The 27,926-nt window shown below is 43.6% G+C and overlaps 1 protein-coding gene across 1 annotated transcript; it reads left to right on the top strand.

Moving 5' to 3' along the window:
* Nucleotides 1–123: 123 nt before the first annotated feature.
* Nucleotides 124–18,154, top strand: SEC62 (SEC62 homolog, preprotein translocation factor). Its single transcript, XM_069864411.1, has 8 exons — nucleotides 124–239; nucleotides 7,907–8,015; nucleotides 8,389–8,494; nucleotides 11,082–11,292; nucleotides 12,929–13,021; nucleotides 14,544–14,604; nucleotides 15,494–15,613; nucleotides 16,195–18,154. The coding sequence occupies exons 1-8, from the start codon at nucleotides 204–206 to the stop codon at nucleotides 16,662–16,664; spliced, it is 1,206 nt and encodes a 401-aa protein (XP_069720512.1). The 5' UTR covers nucleotides 124–203; the 3' UTR covers nucleotides 16,665–18,154.
* The last annotated feature ends 9,772 nt before the right edge of the window (nucleotides 18,155–27,926 follow it).

The raw sequence follows: 27,926 nt of genomic DNA, 5'->3' as shown, positions 1-27,926 counted from the left end.
TGACTGGCTGAGGAGCGGTGCTGATTGGCTGAGGAGCGGCGCTGATTGGCTGAGGAGCGGCGCTGATTGGCTGAGGGGTGTGGCTTGTTGGCCCGCGGGGCGTGGCTATAGCGGGCCCGCCCCCGCGCGCTCCCACCGCCTCTCGCGAGGCCTCCCCGGCCGCCGCCGCCGCCCACGTCACGGCCCGAGCAGACGGGGACAACATGGCGGAGCGGCGGCGGCACAGGAAGCGCGTCCAGGTAGCCGAGACTCTCCCCCCGGCGGCCCCTGCCCAGCCCCGGGGGCCGCCCGCCACGCCACCTTCCGCCGGCCTCGCTGCTCCGTTGCGGGCTGGCGGCGGCAGCCCCGCCGCGGCTCCGGGCAGGCCCCGCGGGAGCTGCTTTCCCTCAGAATTTTCTAGCGAGCTTCCCCCAGTCTCGCGGAGGGGCCGAGGCCGCGGGGCTCTGCCCGGAGGGGGAGGTTTGGGGCTGATCGATCGCCGCGGCTCGCCCGTTACCGGTGCCCGGCAGGGCTCCATGGGCTGTAACGGCGCTCGGGACACCGGGGGGAGCAGCCTAGAGCCCGAACCCGCCTGCTCCGAGCACGGTGGAAGCACCTCGGGAACGAACGTGGCCCGGCCGGGAAGGGAGGCGGTGGGGAAAGGAAATTTGGGGTTAGGCAATGTAAATAAACAACCGCGTCTAAAAATAGGCCTAATCAGCTTTGAGACCGTGTTAAAATCTAGTGATAATGACGTGGTGTTCCTTCAAAAGACAAAATGAAGACTGTTTTTCTTTACCTGGAAGCCTGGACTACTTGATATGTAACTTCGGCAGGGAGTTTTACGGAGTTTATAATGGATATTTTGGGTATGGTTACAGTGTCAGCTGCTCTAAGACCTGTTCCTGTTATGTATTACTAACTCTAAGCCTCAATAGTGTTTGTTTGGGATATATTGCTTTATGCTAAGTGGAGATAATATTCATGAAAGAAATCATAGAGCCATTCAACAGTGTGCGCTTCGTCTGTCTTCTTTCTGCTTGGTTGCCCTCTCTCCTTTCTTTTCCCTTTCTGGCCCACTTTCCCTTCCCCCAGGAAGATGTGCCTGTACTGTAATGGTTCCTTTTTTCCTTTTAATTCAAATTACTTTGGACAGACACAAAGAGTAATAATTAATCAGAATCTTGTTAAGCAAGCCTTATCAATCCCAGGCATTCAGTGAGTTATCGTGAAACGTTATAGAATTACTCTCTCTTCATAATCATCATAGACCATCCCTTACCAAGGATGACAATAGCTCAATAAAACATCCATCAAAACCAAATTAAATGTGCGTTAATGTTCTGTATCATACCCAAGGCTGTGGTCTTGCCAGCACTTAAGCACATGCTTAATTTCCAGCCTTTTAGTGGTTGAAGTATTCCCCGCATTGTTAGAAGTGAAATCGATGTCTGGATGTTAATCCTTGAGGTTTAAGATGTGGCCTAAATTTGTGATGTAATTATGCGATAAACCAGTATTGCGTCTTAGTAGGTTGCCAGTGGATGTCGGCAACAATGGGTAGATGAGGCAGTGAACAAAGACGACTGTTGAATGCCCAGAGGGTGTTCTTAATTGGTTAGTGAACAAAATGCATTTTTTTTATGGTGTTCGGTTTTGGTGGGCTTTTTTAAAGCTTTTTGAACTTTATTGGCGTAGTTACAGTACAATTGTCCTGTTTCAGGATAATGCTGCAAGTTCTGTCTTTAAAATGAAGTGTGAGATGTTTATTTGTAGGTGTTTCAAGTGCTTTAGAAGCATGTGTTTATTACAGGGTGATGTCTACCCCTTAATAAAGAGACTTTACTATACCGTATGCAAATCTGACATTTGAATACCCCATTGTCGTTAAGCAGAACTGTGTTTCTTGACAGGAGTAAGGTTCTTGGCAGGAGAAGGTGTATTTAGCTGTGGAAGAGACTGATGTAATAGAGTTCAATTACAAATGCTGTGAACAGAAATTGGGTTCGGAATATTCTTCGTAGGATTTTATATCTCACGTCAAGATTGGAATTATGGTAGTTAAATCAGCTAATGACCCGTGAGATGAGACGTGAAAAAAGTCTTGATAAAACAGTTCCAAGAGTTCTGTCAACTTTTCATGTTTCCCATTGGGAGTCCTAAGAGGGGGAAAGGATGTGTTTTGTTTTCACGAACAAGACACACTGCCCAATCTGTGTTGCATAGCTTAGACTCTTTCTCTGGCTGCAAGCGTAAAGTTATGGAAGTTGCAGAAATCTTAACTTCAGAAGCTTAATAAAGACATTTTAGAGGTAAGGTTTTCAAAGCATCATTCCTGGTGGTAATCTAACTGTAATTAACGTGGGCATGCAGTTGTGAAAAGAGACTGGTCTGCAGGAAGCAGCTTGCTTGAGCCACATGATTCAAATTGCTGAAATCCAGAATGCTTGCTGTATGCAAAGGACTTGCTAAAGGAAAAACAACAGCTGTTATCTAATGGCTAGTTGAATATTTTTTCTTTAGACAGATACATCTCAAAAGATGGAGGATGTCTTTGAATGCCCATTACTCCAGCAACTTGATCAAAGCTATTGCATCTCTTGGAAGAAAAATACGCTTCCATACATATCCTGAAATAATTCTCTTAAGCACAAAATCTTCAGAGTTGGTCGCTTTGACAAGCATTCAGCTGGGTAACACGTGGCACTTTGTTGGCAGGTCTGCAATCTGACTGTTAAGTAGGCATTAAGTTTTAATTACATTGGCTGTATTCCATTGTGCACGGTTTTAGTCTGCCTTTGTGAAGTTTTGTTTATCTTTTTGCTCCGATTAATGGCACTTGCAAAGCACCTTAGTGCTGCGTCCTCTACTCTAGAGGTGTTAATGCATATTGTACTGCTCTTATAAATAGAGAAAACAGTTCTTAGGCAAATGTCTCACTGCAAATAGATGGCTGAGGTGACATCAGTGTGTATACATGCCATGAATTACACATGCCTTCCTTGTTGACTTTTTTTTTCCTTGAGTCACTGGATTCAGGGTTTTAGATTCTCCTGATGAAGGACGTCTGCTAATCAATATTAACTGTTACAGCCTCCAGTTCTGTCGTGTCTTGATTTGGAATCTGCTGGAAGGAAAATGTGCAACAACTGCATTGCTGCTTCCTGTGCTACGGTTTTTGTGAATGAGTGCGGAAAGGATCTTTAGAAATGGCAATGCAACTGTTTCTTAGTAACACAGATTTTAATCAAGCTTGCTTATTTGTTTTCTCATAGATTCTAGTAAAGCTGAGCAAGATGATAACAAAGGAGAATATCTAAATAATGTCTGTGAATGTGAGTGGAATTAAGTGATAGAGGAGAAAGAAACAAAGATTGAAGGGGGAAAATCCCACAAAAAAAAAGGAATTAAAACGCAGGCGCATTTGTCAATAAAACAAGAAATGTTGTCTTTTGAAAATCTTAGTTACATTTTTGGTGGTGGGAAGGGAAAAAGTTGAAACAGCTGGCCTGGGTTTATAAGAGGACTGAAGCTGGCACATTTTGGCTTCAGAGTGCTGTACATTGCTCCTTTGACAAGTTTTAGAACTCTATGTTTACAGCTTTTGCTCAAAAAAATTAGTGATGGCTGAAAAGAAAGGAGGAAGAAAACAAGTATTTCTGGTTTTATAGGATATGTATAGGACCAAAAAAAGTCTGTTAACTTTTCCTTACAGAAAAAAATTGATGTCTTGTGGCTAGCACACAGCCACAGCAATCCAGAAGAACTGGTTTCTCTGCGTGGCTCTGCCACAGTTTCCTTTAGGAGACCTCAGGCAATCTGTGTACTGGTCATCGCTGCAAGAGGTGGACAATTTTATGTTTATTAATTGCTGATGAAAATATAGATGGAGTCCTAAGAGCAAGTGTTAAGACCCTCTGTGTTTGCCACCTACCCACTCCCACCCCGTGATCTATAGAATCGCGCTGATTTGTATGCTTTTTCTCTCTCCTACTATGCCTTGATTTATTTCAGACAAAGTGTAAAGGTTTTAGCAGAATGGATGAGGAGTACCCACTCCCCTGCCACAGAACATCTCTTTGTCTAAGGTCCTGAGAGTCAACAGGGGAAGGAAGAACATAATCACGCGATTCAGCCCATCTTCAGAGAAGATAACTAATACAATTGTAGCGTCCTTATAACACAAAGAGAAGTAGGAGGAAAGGAACATGAGTTGACATAGTGTCATTTTTGACATAGCCTCTCAGCTTGAAAAACAGGCTGCACCTGACAAATGTGCTTAAATGTCTTCTTTTCCTTATCTGAAAACTGTATAAACTATTAGGCTTCAGAAGTCTTCTGAGGGTTGGTATTCTGAAAATGTAGGCTCTCAGATATAAGACCGAAGAAATAAACTAGATACTCGTTCTATTAAAAACAAAGAATTTTGGTGACCCCTTCAAAACCAAGGAGCATAAATCCTTGTCATGTGTTTGTTTGCACCTAATATAGGTTGTCTTGTTAGTGATAGTCATCATTTACTCTCTTCTGATTTTCGGAAGCCTTGTTTACACTGCAGTGTTGTGGAAAGAAATCGCTGTGCCTTGATTAATACCTGTCTTCTCACAACTGTGCTGCAAAGGGAAAAAAATGAGTGAAGTTTCAGACGATAAATGTGCTCTGGCCTTTTGACATCCATTGAAGGGTTCCAGGAGTAAGAGATCTTGAATAAGTCATACTTGGGTAGAGATGAGAAAGAGGCTCCTGGGCTCACTAGTTTTAATAGTGCAATTCAGATGTTTTTATTTTTAATGTATCCAGGCCTCTTTTCTGCTACAGTCCCAGATGGAAGTTGAATTACCTGGGAACTACAAAGTGTACTGAAGGAAGTTGAGAGTGCACTGTGCTATGCTTTGGTTTGGCAGATAATGGCAAAAAAAAAATTTTATTAGCGTTTCCTTTCACTTCAGTGGGTCTGGAAGGTCCCTGGGTTGAAAATCTCAGTGTCATTTTATGAGTCCTATAGGACAGAATTTTGATAGGAATGCTTGAAAAAGATTCTTATAAATATTAACATTTCGATGCGCTTCTTGTAAGTAGGTAGACCAAGCACTGCTTTCCCTGTCTTCCTGTAGATGGAGTTCTTCTGTCTAGATAAATAAGAAATTTGGCTTGATTTTATTTTTAATGGCATTTTTCTAGAGTTTGTAAATTATCAGGGAACATATATCACTAAATTTTACATGCTGTCTAGAACAAAACTCTAGAACGGAATTATTTACAAGTTCGACGCTTTTCAGGTTTTTATTAATTGAAACCAGTTTCATCATAGAATTTTAGTGGAGAAGACATCTTGGACCATTCCAGTATATTGCCTGAAATGTTTCTTGAATCTTTCCTATAAAAGCAAACTTTAAATCTCAGTAAGTTTTCATATGCTTTTTAAGGCTGTGTAGTGTGTCTTAAAGCTTTATAATTTATTGAGAACCACCCTTTGACTCATTTGTATGATCTTTTTCTAAATATGTAAGGATTAAATAGGTTTAGTTTGGCTGATTTTACATCTGTACATGAAGATCAATTTTACTGCACCTTTAAAAAGTTGTGCTTTGTATATGGAAATTTTCACTGCTTTTGGTGATTTCCCTTTATGATGAAATGGGATATTATTTTCTGTCAGTTTCTGGTTTAATATTTTGACAAGAAGCCAAGCTCTGCGAATAAAGGAATTAAAAATGGGGATTAAATTGCAGGGGAACATTTTTCTGAATAAGCTCAGTTAAACTGTAGCAGTCTCTCTCACAGGGAAACTTTTTTGTTTGGGATATTATGGAACTATCCCACACAAAGGATAAAGCAGTAGACAGTGAAGATCAATCAAAAAAAAAAAAAAAAAAAGTCCTAATGCCAGCCACGGCCTGTGTCGCGCATCCCGTGACCTTGGGGAGTCGTAAATATTTTAGGAAGAAAAAAAATCCTAGCAGAGGAATTCACATGGATGCGAGTATCTGTGGCTTCTCTGACTGTAGGACAGTCTGTGCTGTGAAGAGTGCCTGTGAGGAGTTGTTCCAAGTTTAATTTGCTGGTAGTGAATACTACGAGAAAGTCATTATTTTGAAACACAGTTGCTGCCTGTAGTCACTGGTTTCCACGGTACCTTAGCCAGTAATGATTGTACCTTTGCTCATTTTCTTTAAATGCTTTATAACTAATTTTGTTGCTATTAAACCATGCCTGGTTTGGTACCATACTCAGTGATTTACAATTACTGGTACAGCTGTACCGTGTAAGGACACATCAGACCACAGTGCACAAATTGTGTGTATACATGCACTGCCAGTTAGTGAAGAGTTTTCCCCGAGTTGTCTGATGTTTTATACAGATTTTAATTAAAAAAAAACAAAAAACAAGCACTGAAGATGGAGAAGGAGTTAATGTAATCTGTATGAGGACCATTAGGATTATCTGGTTTAACATGGGCATGTTTCTGAAACTGTCTGACTGGTGAGTGTGAGAGCATATTCTGTGTACGTGTGAAGAATTGAGACTAAAAGATCCCAGTAATCTCAGAACTAACACACTGTGGATTGTGTTTGGTCATTTGGGTACCTTGTGCCTGTATTATTCACTTTTAAATTGTCCTCAGTTAGGAAAAGCAACAGTCCTATCGGGAAGGATAATTCATTAACCAGTTGATTTTGAAAGTCAGCTGTGCAAACTGTTGAAAATTAACAACTCTCTCGCCATCTGAAGTTTTTATTCTGGTGTAACAACATCTATTTGGTCTTGTATTTCCACTTAGCTTGCTGCTTGTAATACTATATTATGCATCTGAAAAGCAGTAGTGGAGGTCGTATATGATTATTGACATTTAAAAACATTATGTCTTTAAATAGAGTCTCTGGTGATTTAAAGGAATATATAGAATTCAATTAGTTTTGCGGCTTCTGTAATGTTTCTTTGGCCAGAAAGAGAGGTATAGGTACAGAAAAGGTAGTGCTAATCTGAAAAGATGTCCTAGTGTTTCCCTGTTACTGATTTGCGAGTAGCCAGGGGACTTGGAGAATTAAGCTTTACTGATGAAAGGAACTCGTACAGAAAAGAACTTTGAGGAAGTTTGCATACATCGGTATAATATGCCAAATGTTTGCTTCAGAGATGAGGCAGGAACGTGGAAAAGGTCTTCTTGCTTACAAATATTAAGTCTTAATTTTAAGTAAATGAAAATGCCCATCTCCATCCTTCTGTCTTAGATATCTTTGAATTCTGCTCCCTCTCTGCAAGCTGGTAACTGTACAGAGTTTATGAATGCGTGCAGAGTGAGGGTCCCCTTTTTGTAAAAGGAGTGTTTTGGTGTTCATGTGCTTCATCGTGGTGTTCCTGCTCTCTAGACTGGAAGAATCTACTCAGCAGTACTCTGAAGTTCAAGTCATTCTGTAGTCAGGCAGCCCTACTGATGTTTTGTAGTCAAACCTTTCAGCTTCTTTCCAACATGGTTTTCTCCTCTTTCACATGAAATTCAAGCTACTCTGTATTCTGTCAGTGTGCCTACATTGCCGTCGTTTCATACATACTCATTCCTCTCTGTTGTTTTCCTTGCTCTCAGCTTCACAGCTATTTTATCCAAGCTTGTGTGCCTTAAGCAGCTTTCCATGTGCCCAGTGCTACTCTTGGTTCCTTCTTTAGTTTGCTCTTTTTACTGAGCTGTTAGAGTTCATAATCATTACCTTTAGATCATCTAACTTATGAATTCCTGCTTTTTTGCTTTATGCAAACAGAAAGTTATTGGGAAAAAGGACTTGACCTATCTTCACATCTCTTACATTTTATTTATTATCTACATATTGCCATAAAATAATGAGGAATTTGCAATATTTGCTTTTTGAACCCAAATTAGTGTCTTTCCCATGTGTTTAAAACCATTAATTTTGCACTTTTACTGTTGCAGGAGGTTGGTGAGCCATTCAAAGAGGAGAAAGCTGTTGCTAAATACTTACGTTTCAACTGTCCAACAAAATCCACCAACATGATGGGCCACCGTGTTGACTATTTTATTGGTAGGGTTGGTTTTTACCAAAGAATGACACTTTCTTCTTCTAACATTGTACTGGGGGCGGGTAGCTGTTTTGGTCTTATTATTAGTGCTTTATCTAATAAGTACTGATTTTGGCAGTTTGGTTTTGAAAATGTATCTAGGTGCTAGATAGCTGTAAAATTTGTCTTGTCAGCCTGAAGTAACCTTTTTCTCTGTCATTTGAAGGTATTAAGAGAGTGATGTATTTCAGAATAGTGGCTAGTCTTACTTCAAAGATTGACAGGCTGTGGAATGTCACAAGGACTGACTTGATTGGTTGGTTAGGTTGAAGGACTAAATGTTAAAATTAATGTCATTCATTTTAATGCCTTTTTTATTCTATTTTTCCCCTCTAGCGTCAAAAGCTGTGGATTGCCTCCTGGATTCCAAATGGGCAAAGGCAAAGAAAGGAGAAGAGGCTTTATTTACAACCCGAGAGTCCGTAGTTGACTACTGCAACAGGTATGACCTAGCCTAATTCATCAGTTTTATTAATGAACGTCGTTATCAAGATGTCTTCGTTATTTAGGAACCAGTTTCCCATAAGCTTCATGCATTCTGAAACATTTGTTGTTGTACGCAAAAATAATGATTCTATTTTTATTACTGTCTTTGAGGGTGTCACACCAGAAATGGAAACAGTGTAGTTTCATTGTCTTTGTTCTCAAAACTTTCTCATGCTTTCATTATGCTGCTTGGGGCAGCAAGGTGAACAAAACAATTTTCCAAACTTTGATAGTTAGCAGAGTCAGAGCTCTGAAACCTCTGCTTTCCATTGCCGCAGTTTGCCATCACCGCGCAAGCTGAACTTTGAGGTTCAGTTTATGCCTCTCAAATGGAAGGTCTGCTGCTTAATGTGCTCAGTGCCTTGTTTAGATGAGTGGCATATCTGACTATACCTCATTTGGAGCAGACACGGAGGGTTAAGGGGACTGCCTTCGCTTGGAATGCTCTGTGAAAACTGTGTAGAAGTGAAGAATATGACTAACCCTTAGTCTTTTGTTTCTGGCCTGTCTTAGATACCCATCCATCCACCAAGGTGAGGTTCTTTCCCCATTTCAGGGCTGAGGCAGGACTGGTTCTGTATTTGTTCTTGAATACTTGTGCTGGCTTCAAGAAAGTTTAGAAAAAAGCATTATTTTAAGGCAAGCACAAAAATAGGTTTTCACTTCTAGAGTCTTTGGACTGAGGTAGAAGTCTGTGTGTTTGTTCTTTAGTTACAAAAGCATCCGATGAGACAACAGTTGATTAAATCCTTCAGCTCTAGCAGTGTAAAGAAAGCCTTCGTGGTGTCCAAAGAAACTCAGTTTGACCCTCTGCTGTCTGGCACTGATTTCTATGACCAGTATAATTCCGTGCCGTGATGGTCTGTTAGGTGCCACACCATGTCTGCAGTTTGCTTTCTCTTGCTTCTTTCTGTACTGCTAATAATGCTAAGGACACCTTTGGCTGCTGAAGCTGTTTGCAGAGTTTGAAACATTAGCACTGTCTACTTCCTTTGCCTTTTGGAAGGAATGGAAGAACATCAATATAAAGCTGGTCCGTTTGCTGTCAAAGGCTGCTTAGGCTCCTACTCGTATTAAGTACCTTATAACTCTTGATGTGGCTGTTGTTGTTTTCCCTGCTCTGTCAAACAAAGGACAAATAACAGATTCTGGTCCTTCATCCTGTGCCAATTGCATTGATCAGTTGCATATTTAAAACAAGTTTCAAACAGAGTTCCTAATGCTACTCCAGTAAATAAGGTCTCCTACTACATCTACTTATTGATCTAAGTTCCCAAGTTTTCTTTTGAGGGGTTTTGTTTGCAGATAAGCTACATCAATAATGCCTTGTTCAGCAGATCTGTAGGGGGTTAACAGGCTGGAGTCGGCAAGCAGTCTGGACTTGATTAGTTATGTTGATGTCTCTCCTGCTTCAGGACGTGGGTGTTGGCTGCTCTGCTGCTCTGGTTCTGTGCTCTGAGCAGTAGGTCTTGCACAGTCCTGCCTATAGGCAGAGGCAGCTCCTGCAAGTGAAAGCTGCCCTGCAGGCTAGACTTGTCCTGCGGGCTGCTTGGGACCTGAGCCTTCAGTGTTCCAGCTGTGAAGAAAAATAGTTTATCCCGAACAAGTGATTGCTGTTGCTAGAAAGAAAATCCATGTCTGAAGGAAGGATTTTTTTGGTTTTTTGTATACCCGCAACAAGTCTATTTGATAGTGAGCGTGCACACAAGTTTAATTGGTAGAATGACTTCTCTCTCATTAGTGAGTTTTCCTAATTGAACAAGCCATCCTAGCATAAGGATTTGGTCTGCAGCAAGAAATGAAAGAAATCAGGAACAAATAAAGTTGATTTGATGAATAGGATCAGGATTTTTGGTGTGAGTGGGTGCTGGAATTTCGCACCCCAATGCCTAGTCTGAGTCTGAAGAGCAGGATTCTGTAGTGCTCTAACCATTCTGAGTTTGGTTGTGCTCCTTTCAAGTTGTTTGAGACAACCTTAAGACTACCCAATCCTACTCCCTGGTGCCCCACTGGCCATATACTTGCTGTAGGGGTTGTTTGTAGCTGACACGTATGGAATGCTTGCATATGTACCACAGTTTCATTTTACTAATTGTTCACTGCTTACCAAAGAACTTGACAAGCTACATGTCCCTTTCTTGTTTTTGCTGTGACATACATTGACATGAACTTGAAAATAAATATTGATTGGATTTGCATTAATGGGGAAGATAACTAAATTGACCTTTTGGCTTTCTCCACTCTACCTCCTGTGTATTCATTTATATCTATGCAAAATGCTTGCACAGAAAAGTATGTTTTGTACCCAGTTTTGAACAGGTGAAAAAAAAAAAAAAGCAGAGCAAGAGATGAGGCACAGGATAATTACGTCTGGTGTATTTAGTTGCAAATAGAGCAGATGATGGTGACCTTTGTCTTTCATTCATGCTGTTAGTAATTACGTTAGATTGATAATCTAGAATGATATTTAATAACATAATTGAGTGTAAATGTTATTATCATGGCCATGTTTAAACGTACTGTATAACTGTTTTCATTTTAAGACTGCTGAAAAAACAGTTCTTTCATCGGGCATTGAAAGTGATGAAAATGAAACCTGACAAGGATACAAAGAAAGAAAAGGAAAAAGGAAAGGCTGAGAGTGGAAAAGAGGAAGAGAAAAAGAGCAAGAAGGAAAGTGGTAAAGATGAAAAAACTAAGAAGGAGAAAGAAAAGGAAAAGAAAAAGGATGGTGACAAAGAGGAGTGTAAGAAGGTAAGTCCCCTCTGTAAGAGAGGAGACAAACCTGTAACAGAGAATACATGAACTGATTGTTAAGATTACACTGGTGTAAAAATACAGTTGTTTTTTCTAAAATGTGACAACTTTTTTCCCCTATTTTCATCTCTAAAATATGCCACTGCTTTTTTTTTTTTTTTTTTTAAACTTTGGAGTTGTTCTGATTTTTATCTGAATCAAAAGAGGCTTCAGTTTGGCCTTTGTGCACCTTTTCATCTCCCAATGTGGACTGAGTTAATCAAGAATCACTTCTTTTGGCTGCAGCGGGCACTGAAGCTCTGTGCAAGTGGCCATTGGCATAGAATGACACATATGCACGGGACCTGATGTCTCAAACCAGTGCAGCCACACGTATGAAACAAAACCAGTTTTGCAATGTTTGGTGCTAAGAATGTTTGGAATGTGATATTTGATACGTGGTGCTTGTAAATAGTTCTGCGATAGTGGGCTGGTTTGGGTCTGACAGCTCCATTACTAATCTGCACAACACCTCGTTTTCACAGACTTCAGATTTACTTTCTTTAAAGTTCAAACTCCTATTTACCATACTAGTTTTCATGTGTTTTTTTCATGTTTTATTCCCGGTTTATTTTATTAGCAGAACAGAATCCCTAAATTAAAATGTTAGGAATCTGCAGGAGAAACTTGATGAGGGGATGTGTTTTTCCTTTTGAGGATGCTGCTGTGAATGCCGTGAGAGTTAATAGGACAGTGCTCAGAAGTTATTCCCATTCAGATGCTCCTAAGTGAAACGATGGCACGTTTGGTGAGAGGTACAGTCTGTGTATGAACAGGGGGTCTGGATCTCAAAAGAAAGCTGCGTGGCTAATAAAAGAATTATAAGCAAAAGAATCTTGCTGGCAGTTTAAATATAGAAGCCAGTATAAGATTACCTAACTCTGGAGGTACTCTAGAATGCTGATGATGAAAGTTATGAACTCCTCTAATTCCCTGTCATCTGGAGAGTTACATTATTTAATGTAATGTTAATTTTTAAATCAATCATTATTTATTGAACTGATGTTTTAGTGGATTATATAAGCCACTAAACAGCACAGGACAACAATTAGGAAATTAATTTCCAGGAAAGAAATGAGCAAAGAGTAGGTAACAGGAGACAGGGAAGAGGAAGCACAAGATCCAAAAAAGAGATCAAGGAGAATAAACAGGCAGAAATGGCCTCTGAAAGGATGCCTGAGTGGTAGATGTGACACCAAGGTACCCAACTACTGTAATAAAGTTAGTGGTTATGAAGCACTGTACCCTGTTCTTGATCTTTGTGCAGACTTTCTGGTTATATCAGCAAAGCTTTGCTATGCATTTCAAGACATAATGTAGTCTTGAAGTCATAGTCTGGTCCTTAGGCACTAACAAAGGTTAAAATTTCGCATTCCTTACAATTTTCCTGTATTGTTGAGATACCCAGTTGGTAACAAATGAGAACAGGAGGAAATAAAGCATCTTTACTTAAGGTCATGTTCACGGTTCTTTTTTTTTTTTTTTTTTTTTAAACTTTCTGAAAAGTTACCAGACTAAATAGGTTAAAATACTGGAAATTAAAAACCTCTTAATTTTTTTTTTTTTAATACATATAATTTGTGTTTGTCCTTAGGATGAGACCCCAGGAACACCCAAGAAAAAGGAAACTAAGAGGAAATTTAAACTTGAGCCACATGAAGACCAAGTTTTCTTGGATGGCAATGAGGTATGGTTTATGGGTACTAACTTCTAGCGTCAGGGCATTGTTGTCAGATAGAGGTTACATTCATGGACTTCTGCGAGTGATGACCGATCTTGAGTAGTCAGATATTTATATATTTGCAAGGAAGTTAGAGGGATACAAATGTGGGACAGTAACTTAAGAAATGGCACAGAAAACTTCATTGCCAGTAGTTTGTCTGTTAGTGGCCCTGCAGGGAAAGGCCATGGGGTTTTGGGGCGGGCTGCTTCCTGTGCAGGGGCTTCCAAGAGTGGCCTTGGAACAGTATCTCATGATGAGATACTTCTAGAGAAAACACCAGCCTTTTAGAACATGATGTTCAATCACAGGAGAGAAAATCAAAATATCTGCCACCTTGAGGCTGCCTGACGTGATTTGAGCAAACAGGCGACACTCTGGTATTCCTGAATTCTCATCCTGGCTTTAGCACTGAGATTTGTTTTGCTTTGCTCAGTCAGTTCTCCTGCCACCTGTCGCGTGCAGTGCCATCCCACCGCAATCAGAATCACACCTACCTGTGATCCTCCCTCTTGCCTTTTACCAGGAGTAACCAGGATGGCACCCAGCATTCAAAATGAGGGTGCAACACTGTTTGCAGTTCTTAAACTGTTGCAGTTTAAGAACTGCAACTCCTGAGATCTTTGTTAGGTAGTAGCTAATTTAGAGCCAGTCCTTGAGTATTTACATCAGAGCTCGATTTTCCCTTTTCTTCATTATCTAAAATGCTGACTGTTAGACACTGTCCCATTGCCATGTCAACAGTCGTGGCCTCCAGTTGTTTGGGCTCACAGAACAGTTGACTAGGAGCGGAGCTCTGCCTGCTTAGAGTCAGCTTTCACAGCCAGTGAGAAGCACAATATCAAATATTTCTTGTTAAGCCACACTGAAACACTGCTCTGAGATGTCTGCCAGGTAATTTTTATTAATGCCTCTACTACGAAGGTTGCGGATTTCTAGTAAACAGCAGCTGCTTCTCACAGTTAACAATAGCAAAGATTCAAGCTGTTGAGTTTGGTAAGAAAAATAAACTGGTTTTCTAGTTCAGCAGTTCCTGCACTTTACCAAGGAAGACTTTTTAATAAGGCTGAGCAAATCTGATTCAAAAGGATCCACAGTTCTTGCACAGACATTCGGTAGAGTGTTGTAAGCATAGAGGCTTAGATACCCCCAGCACCCTGCCTGGCTCTGCATTGTGTCCTGCCTGCAGCACGGTGTCCTTAGGCCTCCTGCCCCAAGGCTCAGGGCACAATCAGTCAGTGCAGGCATGCAGGCCGCTGGCTCTCTGTCTCCTTTTGCACCTCTCTCACTGGCAGAAACCCTTTTTAATTCCTGTTCCTCTAATACTGCTACTTGCCCTCCTGTTCCACCCCGGTACAGCACTGACCGCAGGGCCACGTGTTCAGCACCAAGTGTTGCAGCATGGCAGGCAGCTCTGGGATGAGGGAATATAGGAAATCATTTATCAGAGCTTCCTTTCCTGGTGTAAACCAGATTGTTTCTGTCGTAGGTGTATGTGTGGATCTACGACCCCGTTCACTTTAAAACTTTCGCCATGGGACTTGTGCTTGGTGAGTAAGAGCAGGTAGTGGTGAACACATAAATGTAGGCAGAGTATCGACAGGCCTGCCTGTCCCTGGGGAATGAATCTTTTTCCTGGACAAGGTTTGCTCTTCCATTTCAGCATGATTTGATACTAGTCACGGTGTCTGAATTTTGATCTCGGGGTGGAGGGGGCTACAGAAGAAAAAGCTGAAATATGCTTTGGGAAATGGCTGAACCCCCACAAATTTGCAAACTGTTTATTTCTGTTGCTTTAAGCTAATGAGCAAGACTCCCAATAGGCAAACGTGGGTTATGTAAAAATGTGAAAGATGTTAAAGGAATTATTTTAAACTGTTAGTGATGCCTTTCTGACCTGAGAAGTTGTATTTGTATTTGTGTGGGACAAGCCCAATCAAGTATATATTATTAAATCTAAATTAGTATTGATGTTAAGCAACACCAGTGAGCCAACAGGTCATTGTACTGCTGGTGTAACACCTGCTTCCTCGCCTTGAGAAAACCACCTTTCCTGAGAATTCATCTTGGTTTTTGGAGCCGTATTCCAGCCTTTGGGGAGTCCTTGGGGCCACTCTGATGCCCACCCAGCTCCCTGTGGTTATGTCCCCTGCTGCACAGGTTCTAGGCAGCCCCCCGGTCCCCTGCTTGCTGTGCCCTCTCCTCTGAGGCGCTGTCATTGCTCTGTTGATCATGCACAGTGACTCTGAATTGCTTATGGTGGTATTTCCTTACCCAGAACGAAAATGGGAGCAAGTGGGACTGGGCATATTTTCAGTCAAGGCCTAGGGTACTTGTACCATGTTAAGCCAGTACCTTGAATAACTAGAAAGCCTCTGTACAGGCACCAGGGAAAACTCATCGTGCTTCTCATGCTTTTCTTCTTATCTTTCTGCTCAGTGATTGCTGTCATAGCTGCAACACTGTTCCCGCTCTGGCCAGCAGAAATGCGTGTTGGTGTTTATTACCTCAGTGTGGGCGCGGGCTGTTTTGTCGCCAGTATTCTCCTTCTTGCCGTTGGTAAGTGCTGACCTTCTTTGCTTTATCAGCACGTGAAGTCCAAAAGAGCAGAGACTCGGGCTGCTGCTTAAGCGTGGTCTGAGAAGCGGGACTGTCTCGCTTCCCATGGGCTGTGGGTAGCTCAGGTCAGGCTGAGGCCGTGCCTGTATTTCCCTCCTGGCCACCGGGTGTCAGAGCTGGGCCACAGAAAGAAAGGCCGGGGGTGGTGTTACTGCTTGTGTTTGGAGTGGAAATGTCTGTGCTGCCTCAGCTTAAAAACAAAAAGGCAAAAAAAAAAAAAGCCCAGACCTGTCAATAAGAACTGATTTGGTGGTGAGAACAGTGTACCCAGGATTTTAAAGCTCTCTCTGTCTTGCATTTCTTTACCAGAGGGGATAAGAAGCTGAATTACAGATAAGAAGTGAGTGTAACGGGGTGGGGAAGACACAAGAACAAACTATTCCACAGTGTCAGGAGGAGAGATTTTCCCCCGAGGCTGCCCCTGTCCTGCCTCGGGGTGGCTGTTAGCAGTGGGTGTCTCCTACCAGCTGTACAGTGTGGATGTTGACAATAAAAAAACACCTTTCCCTTTTTCTGTACAGCTCGTTGCATCCTTTTCCTTATCATCTGGCTCATCACTGGAGGAAGGCATCACTTCTGGTTCCTGCCAAATCTTACAGCAGACGTGGGATTCATTGACTCCTTCCGGCCCCTGTACACACACGAATACAAAGGACCAAAAGCAGACTTAAAGAAAGAGGAAAAATCAGAATCCAAAAAGCAGCAAAAATATGACAGCGAGGAGAAATCAGACAGTGAGAAGAAGGAAGAAGACGATGGGAAAACAGAAGCAACGAGGAACTTGGGAACAGACGGCTTGGGAGGAGAGCGACATTCAGACACTGACAGTGACAGGCGTGAAGACGACAGGTCCCAGCACAGTAGTGGAAATGGAAACGATTTTGAAATGATCACAAAAGAGGAACTGGAACAGCAGACAGATGAAGGGGATTGTGAAGAGGAAGAGGAGGAGGAGGATACTGAAAGTAGGCCTTCACATGAAAAATCATAACTCACTGTGGTTTTGGGACTAAGTATGTGCAAATGGTTGGATTTTCTTTGTTGGCTGATCACCAAAACATAGACCATACAGTAGCATCTTTGTTTGCTGAAATACACATCTTACCAAACAGTTTTATATCTAGTTCCTTCATTTTTTAACCATTAACTTGATTACTTGGTACCATGTTAATCATTAATATCCATTGACAGAAGTTTTATCAATCTAATGAGTTTTCTATGGATTGATAGATTGCCCAGATTGTCCTCAAACACACTGAGAAACATCGTTTTCTGGTACTTGCATAACAGGTCAATTAGTTTAGCTTCTCAAACTTGCTTTTATAAACCAGGTAAAAGTTGAATGACCAAACCTCGGATTATTCCTAGTTATACTCATTTATAGCTGGTTAGGTAAAGCCCTCTTTAGCCCACAGCTTTCCTGATATCTTTCTTGATTTTATTTTCAAAAGATTGTGAAGACTTTCCTAAGAAAACTAGTTTTAGCAGAAGCATTTTGCTGAAAATATAAAAAGCTGGTAGTGCTTGATGTGGCTGCAGCGTTCTCTGTTTCTCCAGGCTGTGCCAGCAACTGAGGAAATCCAAACTGGTTTTGTACATCTGGTTCAGAGAAAGGTGTCATCTCCAGCAGGTGAAGGAAGCAGCACCGTTTGGAAAGCAGGGCTGTTTTCTTTCTCCTGCTCCATCATAATTAAAAAAAAAAATGTATTCTGTACATAATTTACAAATAAAGCAAACCATTTACTTTAACTGCTACTTATTATTTAGAGATTTGATCCAGCATTTGGTTTGTATTATTAAAGCCATTTTGTGGTGTATCTATCGGAGAAATGCAAGTCAAGAGGACCTCACAGAATATTTGTGTATGATTGGTAGCTGTTCCACAAGAGCTTTAGTTTTGTGCCAACATTCCATGTATTTGAGTAAATTGATCTTTATTAAATGAAAGCAAACAACATAGCTGTATGTATGCCTTAATGTTAAAACTTTCTGTACTCTCGAACTAGAATTCTTTTTAAACAGAAGAGGCAGGGGAGTATTTGTTCAGAAGTACAGGTAACTGCAAACTAATATGAAGTGACCATTAATAATTTGTTTATAAATCTGTTGGAGCAGTCTGCAGTTTCTCTTGCGCATCCCTTTCCGATGGGCATTGGGAGGATAAACTGTGTGTTTTGGTTAATGAAGCACTGCGGGAGTTAAGATGGCATCGTTCCTCTAGGTGACGTTTGCAGTAACTATAGGTGTGATCGTCTCCTGGACCCACGCAGAAGATAAGGGTAAGCTTGACATTTTAATGACTGACTTTGAGAACTTCTATTCCCATCCCAAATTGCTCCCCCTTCCTTCCAGCTTTGGCATTTGGAATGAAGATAGTGATTTTTCAGATTGTGCAAATACATATGTCATCATGGGTGCATTCATAAACAATTCCTGGATATGGTGTATTTGCTTCTTAAATCCCTCGAGTATTTACTCCATTACAAAACAGATAAATTGGATCACTTTTTTATTAATATAGCTAAAAATTAAAGGACATGTTGCCTAAACAGATTGGCTTCTGGGCACTTGTGTGTAATTGCTGATGGAAATACCTACGGAAGTCCTGTTGCCGCCTGCAGTACCTTACTGAGATGCGTAATGAGGTGATGAAGCATCTTGACCAACAGCTGCTTCCAGGCCCTCTGTGCTCACACAGAGGCCAGTGGTGAGAACAGAGCTGCCTTTATTTCTGTGCAAGAAGCTTCACGTCTCTGGGGCTGTGATTTATGACAGACCTGACCTGAAGAGCTGCCACCACAGCTTGCCTCATAACCCCCCATGGCAGGGCTGTTGGAACTAGAGGATCTTTAAGGTCCCTTCCAACCCAAACTATTCTATGATAACCCTTGCTTTTACCACCCAAGTGCAGGGTTACCAAAATCTGTTCTGTACTCACGAGCTGGGATTCCTGCTGATTCCAGTGGGAGCTGAACCAAGGGTGACTGACCTTTTGCAGAGGTCTCTTCCAGAAGCCATTTCCAGACTGGCATGTGGGAGGGTGCTACCCACACCGAACGCAGCAGAGCGTGTGCGCCAGCAGCGTCGAGCGGTGGTTCAGAGCAGGCAGCTGTGCTTCTGGGTTTGGAAGAAATTAATAAAGTGGTTTTCAGTTGTTCCAAGTGTTGTTTCCCCCTGGAAATGAAACAACGTCTTACGGGCCTTGCTGAGAAAATAAAATTGAAATGGTGGATTAATAAATACTGAAGCAATGTTGCCTTCTGCTTCCTGTTAAATGGGATGTACCAGTGCTACCCACGTGTGGCCTGGACAAGTGTCTGGATCTCAAAATTAACTACTCCAAGTCCGAACGGTCACCTTAACAGACCTCCAAGCTCAGAGAGCCGCAGGCATTGAATTCACCTTAGACTTCCACTGATCTGCAGGGAACAGCTCTGACCCTTCTGAAGCAGCAGAGGGAAGGGAGGTCTTAGTGGAGCTGCTTGGTGGCTAAGGAAAGGGCTTTGCGGCCTGTCACTGTAACCCAGCACTTACTACAACCATTCCCCAAATAATCCTGAATTATTTGGAATGAGGTGATGAGAGAAGTGATTACAACGTGCCAGTAAAGTTGTGAGGAGCCTTAAATGGTTCCTGTCCCAAGAGAGGCAGTCACAAAGGCACCTGGCCCCATCTCAGTTATCAGGACGCTTATATCAGGTGTTTCAAGGTGTTTCTTACTGATTTTGACTGTTAACTTCCTGAACTGAGGGTGACCTTACGGGAAGGAGCATGTACATACGTTCCTGAAAGTTATTTAAATAACTGGTCTATTAAAATGTCCTTCCTGCAGTAATGTTTTATAGTGGTTTTAGTGATACTCATCCTAGTATTTTAGATACTTAATATAATTTTCTGATTATTTTTCCTTACAAGAAAATATGATTATTACTAACTTATTATTTTTGGAATTAAATAATTTCTGGTAAACACACAGAGATATTTAATGCAGAGCAGTATTTGGTAGAGATGCTGCACCCAGGCATGTTCTTCTCTGGGATAGATACAATAACCTCTGCTCACTTGGCTCGTTTGCTGTTCTTAAAGGCAAATCTTTCTCTAGCAATTAAAAACTATTCTTTGACAAACTCACCTATGTCTTTAACTGTACAAATGCTGCGATGCTGGTGGGGATGTTCATGTCTGTCATGATGAGCAGTTTTTGAATAGCAAAATAAGGGTTCAAAAGTGTTTTGAACAGCAGCTGCTCAGGGGCAGCATTTCTTCCACCTGCTGGCTCTCAGCAGGTTTTTCCAATTTTATTTAATACAGATATTTTATCAGAGATTTATCTATGTGTTGCTCATTTAGACCTGTTTCAGTTGCCATTCGAAATTAATACCAAATGGAGAAGCATGCAGCATGAAGAGGGGACTATAAAGAGAAACAGAGAAGTCTTGGTTCCTCCATCAGCTCTTAAATTACACTTTAACCAGACCTTGCCTGCCTTCTATTGGCTCAGGAGGAAGGCTGACAGAAGCACCTGCCTTAGGTAAACATTACATGCAGAAACATGGAGAAGATGCCTGCCTGGCTCAGCCCCTGGTTTTTCTTCCTGCACCCCCTGCTTTTCTCTCGGCCCACAACAGCCGTAGCACTGCAAGAGCCTTGCTGGGTTGCTCTGCAGCTCCCCTAAGACTATCATTCATTTCTGTTGGGGTCACAGTGACAGCAAAGTGATATTCAAACTTTACAATTGGCATAAAAGGCACTGGGTAACAGGGAAACACCGTCTTCCAGCTGCAGTTTACTAGCAGCAGCTGCAAGTCCCCTCCAGATTCATTCCTGGATCTGTTGGCAGGTTCACTTCCTCTGAGCTAAGTTTACAGAGTAGCCCCTTTTTGTCTGCCTTGCTGCCCTTCCCTGCCCTCGTGCAGGTGCTGAGCTGCTCACCCCTCGCTATCCCCACGCCACAATCCATACACTCCAGCCACAAACCTAAACAGTTTACAGAACAAAATACACCTGGGTCCCACCTGGAACAAAGACCACTGTGGAATGGAAAAGTTAAGTATCAGTACCTACTGTTTTCCTCCCTGGAGGTGCCACGGTGGGGACAGAAGAGCTGCTTCCTCGTCACTGGGTGTTCCAAAACTCTTGGTCCCCAAAACCCCGTGGGCCTGGCTGTGGCTGGCACAGTCCCGCTGATCGTAACGGGGATGTGTCCCCAGATGGTGCCTCGTTCTGATCTCGGTGCCCTGTACTGCTCTGCGCCACCATGAGCTTGGGTAAAAAAGAACAAGTAACACCACATCTGCCTTTTCCAGAGCAGACACGAGCTGCGGGCTCACGGGGACACCCCTGCCGAAAGAGCCCTCGGCTTTGGTTCCAGGAACCAGGGAGGTCCTGTGTCTGTACAGCAGAGAGGTTCAGAATCCTAACGCGTGGATCTGATGGCCACAAAAATGGTGATTTTAAAACAGTGCTTACACTTAAGCACCCCATGAAGGGTGCTCTGGCCTTAACTTACTTATTAAGGCAGAGCTGAGTCCTTTTAACTTCCAAATTCACTGCTCCTCCTCAGGTTAGTGCTTGAAGAGCGGAGAGAAGGGCCATCTCAAGCTGGCTGGAAACACCAGTAGGACAGGCTCAAAAGGACTGACTGCAAAATAAAGCGAAGTGGAGCAGAACCAGGACCCTAAAAGCCAGAGGTATCCCTGGCTTAACTCTGTTTGCGGCAGGCCAAGCTGGGGATGCCAAAGCCATTCGCCAACAACTGCTCGAGCCACACTGCAGCTGTAATTTCACACCAACTGTTCAGATAGAAAGGTTCTATACGTACAGATTCTGTACATATTATTTCTATAAAGCTTGGATTTGCTTTACTTCCTTATATTTGAATGTAAATTCTTCACAAATTCAGAGTAGTTCCACAAATCTGTAGCATCACAAAACTGGGACAGGAGACAGACTTCAGTGGTAATTTTTCTACATTTTAGATATCTAAATTCTAAAAAAAATTTAGAAAAAAATGTTCTAAATTAAAAATTTTTCTAAATTTTTTTTCTAAATTTTCTGACCATTTTCAGTGGTCAGAAAGGAACGCTCCAGCAGGAGATGCCTGAGGACTGCGCACCCTCCCCCTAGGCACAGCCATCCATCTCCTGGCAGCCGGGGCTGCATCACTCACTGCCTGGCTGACACTTCATCCAACCACTTCTCATACAGTTTCAAAACCAAGCCCAGAAACATTTGAATCACGCAAGTTTAAACCAAACTATTTTTTACACTATTTTTACCAGAAAGTCTTTATCAACCATTTTCCAATACCCAAAGCAGCAGTGGTTTTGACAGAACTTCTTAGTGACTTTAGTGTAAAATTTACTGCTTGGTATTCAGGACGGAGATTATCACTAGGGTTATCTTTTAAATTTGGCAACTCTTGCTAGAAAGCCCAGTCTGTGAAAGTCTCCACCTGCTCACCAGCAGTGCTACGTGGCAGGTGTGCTGACTCTCAAATACAGAAGAGACAGAGAGATCAATTCTGTTAGGGGCCTTCAGAGAAAGCCTGGTGAGCTATAGCTACCTTGAACACGGCTGACCCCCAGCTCACTCCAAAGGGCTCCTCCAGCTATCTTGGTATTTTGTCTAATAAGGATTAACTGATTTCATTCTTGAACTCTCTCATCACCCCCTCTCTATCTAATCAGGGTAACAAGAGGTCTTTACCCCGTGGTGTAAGAGTACACAGGCTGCTGTTCGCAAAACACTCGGATGTAAGACCTGGGACACCGACTTCTAACAAACTCTTACAAGTTACAGGTACAGAGCTGCTGAGCAGAATGACTGCTGACTCCAAGCATGGAACAGGTTGCCCAGGGAAGTTGTGGCTGCCCCGTCCTTGGAGGTGTTGAAGGCCAGGTTAGATGGGGCCTTGGGCAGCCTGATCTAGTGGGAGGTGTCCCTGCCCATGGCAGGGGGGGTGGAACGAGGTGATCTTCAAGGTCCCTTCCAACCTAAACTATTCTATGATTCCATGAATCGTCCATGGCACCGCTGTACACGAACACAGCGCTGGAGCTTTCTCACTTAGAGCCTAAGGAGAAGGACAAAACAATCCTATCAGTGCAAGCAAACTGAGACTGAGCAGCTGCTGAATGTTTTCTATAGACTTCCCTGGTAATGGCTGGTACAATTTCATTAAGGCTTCTGGGTTTATTTAATAAAACATTGGATTATTGTATTTGTCATACAGCAACAGGTGCAGGAGAACAAAAGGCACATTTCCTGACTGTGTCCACAAAGAGTCCATTCCTTACTGGCTGACACAGTAGGCATTCCTGTTGCCAGGCCTAGTCTTGAATGCAAAAATAATAATCCCTCAGAAAAACAATTGTTGTCTGATAAAAGGCTTATTGAGAGAGGAGGTACTTTGGAGTTAATAACAGCACTATGCAAACAGTTTCAGAGCAAGTTAAAGTAAAGAGAGAGCTAACAGTACTTGGTAAACATGCTTTAGATATAGAACAATGCATTCTCTACAAGTGGTAACCACCATTAATCTCTATCATGAAAAACAGAAACCAAACAAAAACAGGCTACTCCTATGACCCCTGAAAGTACTGGGTGGATCCAATAAAGGATGTAGGTGCTTACAAGCTGCTCTTGCAGTTTACCTTTACTAATCGATAAATGAAACACAGAGAACAGTCCCAAGTGACTCTCACAGGCCTGAACAGTAAATTCTTATTTTCTCTTTCTAGCATAGGAGTTTTCAACCAATAATGAAGAAATGCTGTTTGTTGGGAATCACAAGATTCAGTTTTGAATTGTTCAGATTGATGGTGGGATCAAAATTACACTTCTCCCTTTTAAGCTTCCTTTTAAATTAAAGTGCCACCACAGAATTTGTTTAAAAGTGAAGTCTGTCAGCAAGTAGTAAGATACAAAAAAGGTTCCAAGAAGATCACTGGCTCTATTTTGTTGTTTCTGAGCAACATAAGGACTGTAGAATCACACCTTGCACTCCATGTTGGCTTCAGCCTTGTCACAGTGACCAGCAAGCCATGAATTTGGTTTTATAAATCACTGGTTCATGTAATGTAGTTTTCAGAGCCTTGCACTTCCTATCTTCTAGTTCCCTGAAAAATTCTTTGTGCCAAAGACAAGCAAAACCAAAAAGACTGCAGTGGCATCATAATCAGTGGGAAAAGTTACACCTTGTCCAGTGAAAACACGCTGCGGCTGCACACACCAAGGAAACGCCACCCCTGAAAACCGCATCAATCATGTACTGCCCTTGCTAGATTTTCACTGAATAAGCAGAGTAAAAACTCCATAACAAAGTGCCTTCAAATCAACATTGCTACAGAAATACCTATAGTTTCTTCTCAAAAGGAACTTCCCAAGAACAAACCTGATGTTTTTTAAGATGAACACCTCAAATGATTCAAATCAAGGCCCAGATGCTCCTTGTCTGTGCTTCTGAAAAATTCCTGAAAAGTAAATGAAAACATCTTTAAAGCGGGACACTGGTCAAGTATTTTATTCTTTAAGAATAAAGTTAGTTAATAGTTCATAAGTAATGTAGCTTATTAATGATTTTAAATCTCCATAAGCACCACACTGTCTGAGACATGCAGCCTTTCAGGAACAGCAACTCCACATCCGCTTGCTCATCAGCCATTGCAAAACTCGGGTTACTAATCCTGTGCTGACAAGGGATAACATCTAACAGGGCATTAAACATGCTCAGCTGGGCAACACCCAGTTAAAGGCACATCCAGGAATAAGGAAAAGAGACAAGAAATGCTGTATCGGATTGGCACTTTCTCCACATACAAATACATTCCAGAGGCAACGTTCTGCACTGCCATGGCTGTTACATCTGTTTGTCTCCAAACTGAGTCACGCCCAACTCCTTGCTGCTCAGGATATAGTTTTTTCACAATAATTTTTCCAGGAGTTCCCTTCACGGTGTATACGTTTCCCCACACACGACAGCGAAATGCATAAATAATATGTTAGACCTGTCTTGTCTTGCTCCCACACGTCCAAGATGCCAACAAAAGATTTCTCAAAATACACAAAGGTGAGTTTTAAATGTATTCCTCCCACGCAACTGAATAAAGGGGCATATGGCTTCTGAAGCACAATACATCCCAAACAGAAAGATCTGGGGAAAAGGAAAGATTCAGTTCTAAATACATGGGAAGCACACCCTTTACTACTTCACGCTATGGTAAAGAAATCTTATTCATTGTCTACACCTGTCCCTGTTGGAAGGAAACCTCCTGGCCTCAGATCAGGCAGCACTGAGTCTGAAGCAGAAGTAACACACAGAAACTCTGCAATTCCTCACTGGTCTTTCTGAGTGACTTCGGGAGCCACAGTGAATGCTGGGGCTGCAGTGCTGAGCCCCATCACAGAAGCAGGGAGAGAGTAGAGAACCCATGCTCTGTGAGGACACTAACTTTGTTCAATCACTCCGTTTCTTTTAGAAACCCATCCAATTAGATTTGAAATCAGAGTTTTTTCTTGTTCCTTTACCCTTTGTCCTGAATTCCTACCGTGACAGTTAATTTCAACAGCAGAACCCAAAATATGAGCAACCAGCGACAGGAAACAGTCCTGAAGAAGGAAGGAAGCATCTACGCAAATATCTTCCAGCTACACAGAACCAAAATACAATCATCTGAGGAATACACAAATGGCTTTTGAAAGAGCCTGGAGGAGGCAGTCTCCCATCCAATTTTCATGCACAGTGGCCTGCATGCAAATATAAATTAATTTCTTAAACCTTTCTGTTGCTGCCCGTGAATATAAACGCACCCTTCTTAATCAAGCCGATTGGACTCAAGCCATCATTTACAGAGTGCAGCATTTGCCAAATACCTCTAAGTTTTCATGCAAAGCTGCAAACCAAGAGGATGCTAAAGGAGGACCTGTCCTATTCAATAGTGAGTGCAAACAGCTCCTGATGCAGTGAGGAGGACTGGGCAGCACCAAGCATTTGATATCGAGGGCACCCCATCTTCCGGCATCGTTGCTCTGCAAAACAAAAAGATGGGAGGTAGTATTCAGGAACAGAAAAGAATCACTTGAGAGTAAGCAGTGATAAGCACACTTTCCAACAAGCACCTCAGAGGGCCTTGGTGGAAAAGAAGGGAAGCCAAGTAGTCCCAGCATTAACTCAGGGTGTAACTGGGGCAGAACTGTGCTCCTGGGGGCCACGCTGAGGAACCCGCTTGCAGTGCTCACTGAGCGCGAAGCTGACACCCTGTGCTGCATAATCTGGCAGTCACACGCTTGTTAGGAATTTTTTATCAGCAGAAAACAGTGTTTAAACTGTCCCCACCCCTCCTGGCTGCTCATTTCCACCACCCTGAGTATCTCCCCACATAGGCCAGTACAGTTCCTGCAGTCACACAGACAGACATGACCAGAAACATTTTTCCTGGTGTCCAATTTGAACCTCCCTTGGTGCTACTTGAGGCCATTCCCTCTCGTCCTATCACCTCTCACTTGGGAGAAGGGACCAGCTCCCTCCTCTCTACACCCTCCTTTCAGGCAGTGGTAGGCAGCAATGAAGTCTCCCCTCAGCCTCCTCCAGGCTCAACAGCCCCAGGTCCCTCGGCTGCTCCTCGTAATCCCTGTTCTCCGATCCCTTCACCAGCTCCATTCCCTTCTCTGAACTTGCTCCAGCCCCTCAATGCCTTTCTTGCAGGGAAGGGCCCAAAATTGAACCCAGGATTCAAGGAACCTCACCCCTGTGAGCATCTTGGCATCTTGGCAGGGGTGAAGCCAAGATGCCATTGGCCATTTTGGCCACCTGGGCCACTGCTGGCTCGTATTCCGTCACTATCAACCAACACCCCAGCTCCTTCTCTGCCAGGCAGCTTTCCAGTCCCTCTTCCCAAGCCCGTAGCGCTGCAGGGGGTTGTTGTGTCCCAAGTGCAGGGCTTGGCACTTGTCTTGTTAAAACTCATCCCGCTGGTCTCAGCCCACGGATCCAGCCTGTTTGGATGCCTCTGCAGAGCCTCCCCACCCTCCAACAGATCGACACTTCCACCCAGCTCCGTTTCATCTGTGGATTTAGTAAGGGTCTGTTCAATCCCTCCATCCAGGTCATTGATGAGGATATTGAACAGCACTGGATCCAGCACTGAGCCCTGGGGGCACCGCTCGTTACCAGTCTCCAGCTGGATTTCACTCCATTCCCACCACAGAGGGTGCACCAGCTCGGCCCAGTGCCCACCGGTTTCTTGAGCAGAACAGTGTGAGGAACAGGGCCGAGGGGCTGGGTGGCTGCCAGGACCCTCGGGAGCTCCAGCACCCGCAGCATCCTCAGCCGTGGGACCCTCGGGACCCCAGCATCCTCAGCAGCGGGAATCCTGGGATCCCCAGCCCCAGGACCTCCAGCCTCGGGAGCCTCAGTCCTAGGACCCTCAGGAGCCCGGGGAGCCTTGGGAATTTCGGGACCCCCGGCCTTCAGTACCCTCAGCATCCTCAGCCCTGGGAATCCCAGGACTCTCAGCATCCTCAGCAGCGGGAATCTCAGGACCTCCAGCCCCAGAAGCCTCAGTCCTAGGACCCTCAGCCCAGGGACCCTCAGGATCCCGGGAAGACCCTGGAATTCCAGGACCCCCAGCCCCCAGGACCCTCAGCATCCTCAGCCCCAGGAATTCCGGGACTCTCGGTATCCTCAGCAGCGGGAATCCTGGGATCCCCAGCCCCGGGACCTCCAGCCTCGGGAGCCTCCCTGTTAGGACCCTCAGCAGCTCAGGGAGCCCCGGGAATTCCGGGACCCCCCAGCCCCCAGGAGCCTCAGCATCCTCAGCCCTGGGAATCCCGGGACCCCCAGCCCCTGGACCCTCAGGAGCCGTAGCACGCTCAGCCAGGGGAGCCCCGGGAATTCCAGGGCCCTCAGCAGTCTCAGCCCCCGGACCCTCGGGAGCCCGGGCAGCCCCGGTCCCGCCCTCGGCGTGGGCGGCGCCGCGAGTCGCGGTCCGTGCGCGGGGCTGGAGGCGGCGGGAGCCCGGGGGCCGCTCCACGCCGACCGCGTCCCGGTTCCCGGGGAAGGAGCGCGGGGCTCGGCGGTGCTGACCTGCAGAAGCCACGCGGCGTTCTTTTTCCTTAGGAGTTGACACCAGGAGAAGAGTCACCGTAAGGAAACTCACGGGAAACCCCCGGGGAGAAGCGGCTGCCGGGGGGCGCTGATCGTGGCTCTGTCTTTGCCGAAGGATGAACCAGAGCTGCCCAAACGAGCAGTGAG

The sequence above is a fragment of the Phaenicophaeus curvirostris genome, chromosome 10, assembly GCF_032191515.1.
Source record: "Phaenicophaeus curvirostris isolate KB17595 chromosome 10, BPBGC_Pcur_1.0, whole genome shotgun sequence".
NCBI lineage: Eukaryota > Metazoa > Chordata > Aves > Cuculiformes > Cuculidae > Phaenicophaeus > Phaenicophaeus curvirostris.
This window is presented reverse-complemented; position numbering and strand designations above follow the sequence as displayed.

Bases quoted from the DNA above. Each gene is read 5' to 3' on its own strand.
- SEC62 (XM_069864411.1), top strand. From the start codon at position 204: ATGGCGGAGCGGCGGCGGCACAGGAAGCGCGTCCAG. The intron at 8,016-8,388 runs GTAGGGTTGGTT...TTTCCCCTCTAG, and splicing joins CCGTGTTGACTATTTTATTG to CGTCAAAAGCTGTGGATTGC. The intron at 15,614-16,194 runs GTAAGTGCTGAC...TTTTCTGTACAG, and splicing joins TATTCTCCTTCTTGCCGTTG to CTCGTTGCATCCTTTTCCTT.